We start from the raw sequence: 2,719 nt of genomic DNA on the forward strand, positions 1-2,719 counted from the left end.
AAACTAAACTAGCAAACAATTGGTAAAAACTAATTAAAACTGATATAAAATTGAAAATCTGAAGTCAAAACTAAATAAAAATAAAAACTAATGAAAATTGCAAAACTATTAAAACCCTGGTTACAAAGCATATTCAAGTCAATTTGGTAATTGAGTTATTGAAGAAAATACTTGTTTGCGTCTGTGTTTAGTGGAAGGAACAAGAAATGTGTTAAAGGTGAACCTTACCAGCTTAAGATATAGCTCCATGTCTTTGTCTTTGAGCATGGAGTACACACTCTCCATCTTGTAGGTAATGCCACACTGAGAGTCGTCCAGGCTCTTGATGAAGTTATCTCTGTTCTCCGACATCAGATTGGTGAAACAGAAGAAGGTGTCTGCCTCAGCGTGCTCTGTGAGATGCCGCAGTAAAAAAAAAACAAAACAAAAAAATCACCAAAAGGAAAACAGAGTTTATGTAAGCTTTTTTCCCCTTTTAAACGTTACAAACCTTTCCACTCGCTGTTGGGATCTGTGGCAAACGTGTAGTAAATTGGCCCCACAATCTCATTCATGCCCTGGACGTAGGCGATGCCAGGGTTCAGCTTGGCATAAATGAAGAGGATCCGCTCTACCACCTCCCAGTGGGCTTCACTGCCATTGGGCAGCACCTCGTACTCGTTAGATGGATACAGGTTCAGCGCCTTTCCAGGTGAACTCACCTGAGAAAACAAGACACAGCTGATCCGAAACAGATTTTAAGTAACATACACTCAATGGCCACTTTGTTAGGCACACCTGTACAACTGCATAGCAACAGTAATATCTAATCAGCCAATCACATGGAAGCAAGGATTAACGCCGCTTCTAATTTTTGGGGTTTTTTTTGCATTTTTTATGCTAACAGACAAAACTGTAATGCAAATATGCCAAACACACATAAAATATTCTTATTATCACAGAACACATGCTATTAATGACAATTAGACATGTGCCCATGTTATTATCGTTTACTGGCGAAGGAAACACCTGATTTATGCCAGTTATGTCTGTAAATGTTACCAAATATCAAATAGATGTGAAACAAATGGAGACATGGTGCTCATGCTGATTAGTCATATCCACATGAGCAGGGTTTCTCCACTACATAAATAATCTAGCTGCCCTCTGAATAAAACTACCGTTTCTTTGTACACACAAACTGTGTGACCAAGGCTGCTTTGTGAACACACACTTTTTCTGCACATAACTCAAACTTAACGTTTACACATTATGTGCACGTTTTAGCAGTCACCAGGGGGTTTAAGTTTTAACAACTGCCAAGTTTTTATTTCCTGCCTGGTACAGGACATGATCTACATTTTTCACCATTAACTGAGGTTGAAAGACGGTCACGGCAGAGAGAGGAATCCGTCTAGATATTATCCAAAGAACCACGATCATTCCTTTGAGGTAAAGTATTGCCCTTTCAGTCATTTACATCTAAATTTCTAAGTTAATTAAAACCCCTTTTACAGATATTAACCTGAGGGTTAAAATGCCTGACCTGTAGAAAAATGCTGCACCATTTCCTCTAAGTGACTGTGTAAACGTGTAGTTTTAAAAACTTTATGTAATGTTGCAGTAATTAAGCAGTAATTCAGGTCTGTGATTTATAGGTGGATAAATTTTACAGAAAAGTCATGTACAACAAACGAATGTAAATAGCTGACGATGGCCATCATCATTCCATCATAAGTTATACATTCCTATTACATTTCTAATGAGATGAATTCTTAGTCATTAACTGTTTTCTTTTCTCAGCTGTACCTGTGTCAGCTTTGATGTAGGCCGTGTGAGTAACTTCAACCCTTCCTGCTGTTAATACCAGGATGATGGTTTTGTTTCAGCGCGTCACTGTACCTGAACTAACCTGTTTGTACTGTAAGCGGGGCAGAAAAGTCAAAATTCGACAGATGGGCCTGAAACAGCAAAACTGAGCTGGACCCCACAATCGCATTCATGCCCTGGATGTAGGCTTACATTGGTGACCCCGCTGCGGTTGCAGTTCACCGTTTGTGCCTTCAGCGTCGTCTGCTCCACTCGGCGACGCAGTGTCTCGTAGTCATTCTGAGGGTCCAGGATCAGCTGACAGGGGTACTCTGTGGGGCGCTGGAAGAACGCCATGTCCGGGTACAGCCGCCTGCAGGTGAACACTCACATTCACATTACTGTTATTTAACAGAAGTAACAGAACAGCTGGTAAAGGTGTTTACCTCACGTCTTTGTCGATCTGCAGCAGAATTTCATTATCTTTAAAGTAGGTGTTCCACCTGCTGTCAGGGTTTGGATTCAGAGGCTGAAAAGAATCAGATCAGATAAAAACTATTCAATCAAACTCGTCAAGACAAGTGGCTCATGACAAAGAGCCACAGGAGAAGGTGATCTATATTTCTGTGATCTGTAAGGACGTGCTGTACATCTCTTCAGCGTTTATCTGACTGCAGAGCAAATTTGACTTTAAAGTGACTTCAAAAAATAAATCCGACAGTTTCAGAATCACGCTGCTGCGTGTGTGCACTGTGTGCATGGAGATAACTTGGCTTCTTATCACTTCAGACTCTGACTCCCACATTTTTAGAGTCAAACAGATGAAGCACAGCCATGTGCATATGAGTGATAAATAATAATAATAATAATAATAATAATAATGGATTGGATTTATATAGCGCTTTTCAAGGCAGCCAAAGTGCTTTACAAT

General features: G+C 40.1%; 1 protein-coding gene across 1 annotated transcript in view; it reads right to left on the reverse strand.

Moving 5' to 3' along the window:
* The window catches only part of tbc1d13 (TBC1 domain family, member 13), a 22,271-nt gene that overhangs the window by 7,175 nt on the left and 12,377 nt on the right, over positions 1-2,719 (reverse strand). The window contains exons 5-8 of the mRNA XM_005748180.1: positions 2,235-2,317; positions 2,002-2,161; positions 491-701; positions 229-392 (exon numbers count right to left, since the gene is read on the reverse strand). Of these exons, the coding sequence (XP_005748237.1) occupies positions 229-392; positions 491-701; positions 2,002-2,161; positions 2,235-2,317 (618 nt within the window). The remainder of the gene's footprint in view (positions 1-228; positions 393-490; positions 702-2,001; positions 2,162-2,234; positions 2,318-2,719) is intronic.

This window comes from Pundamilia nyererei, unplaced genomic scaffold, assembly GCF_000239375.1.
Source record: "Pundamilia nyererei isolate P.nyererei 1_Seehausen unplaced genomic scaffold, PunNye1.0 scaffold00215, whole genome shotgun sequence".
Taxonomy (NCBI): domain Eukaryota; kingdom Metazoa; phylum Chordata; class Actinopteri; order Cichliformes; family Cichlidae; genus Pundamilia; species Pundamilia nyererei.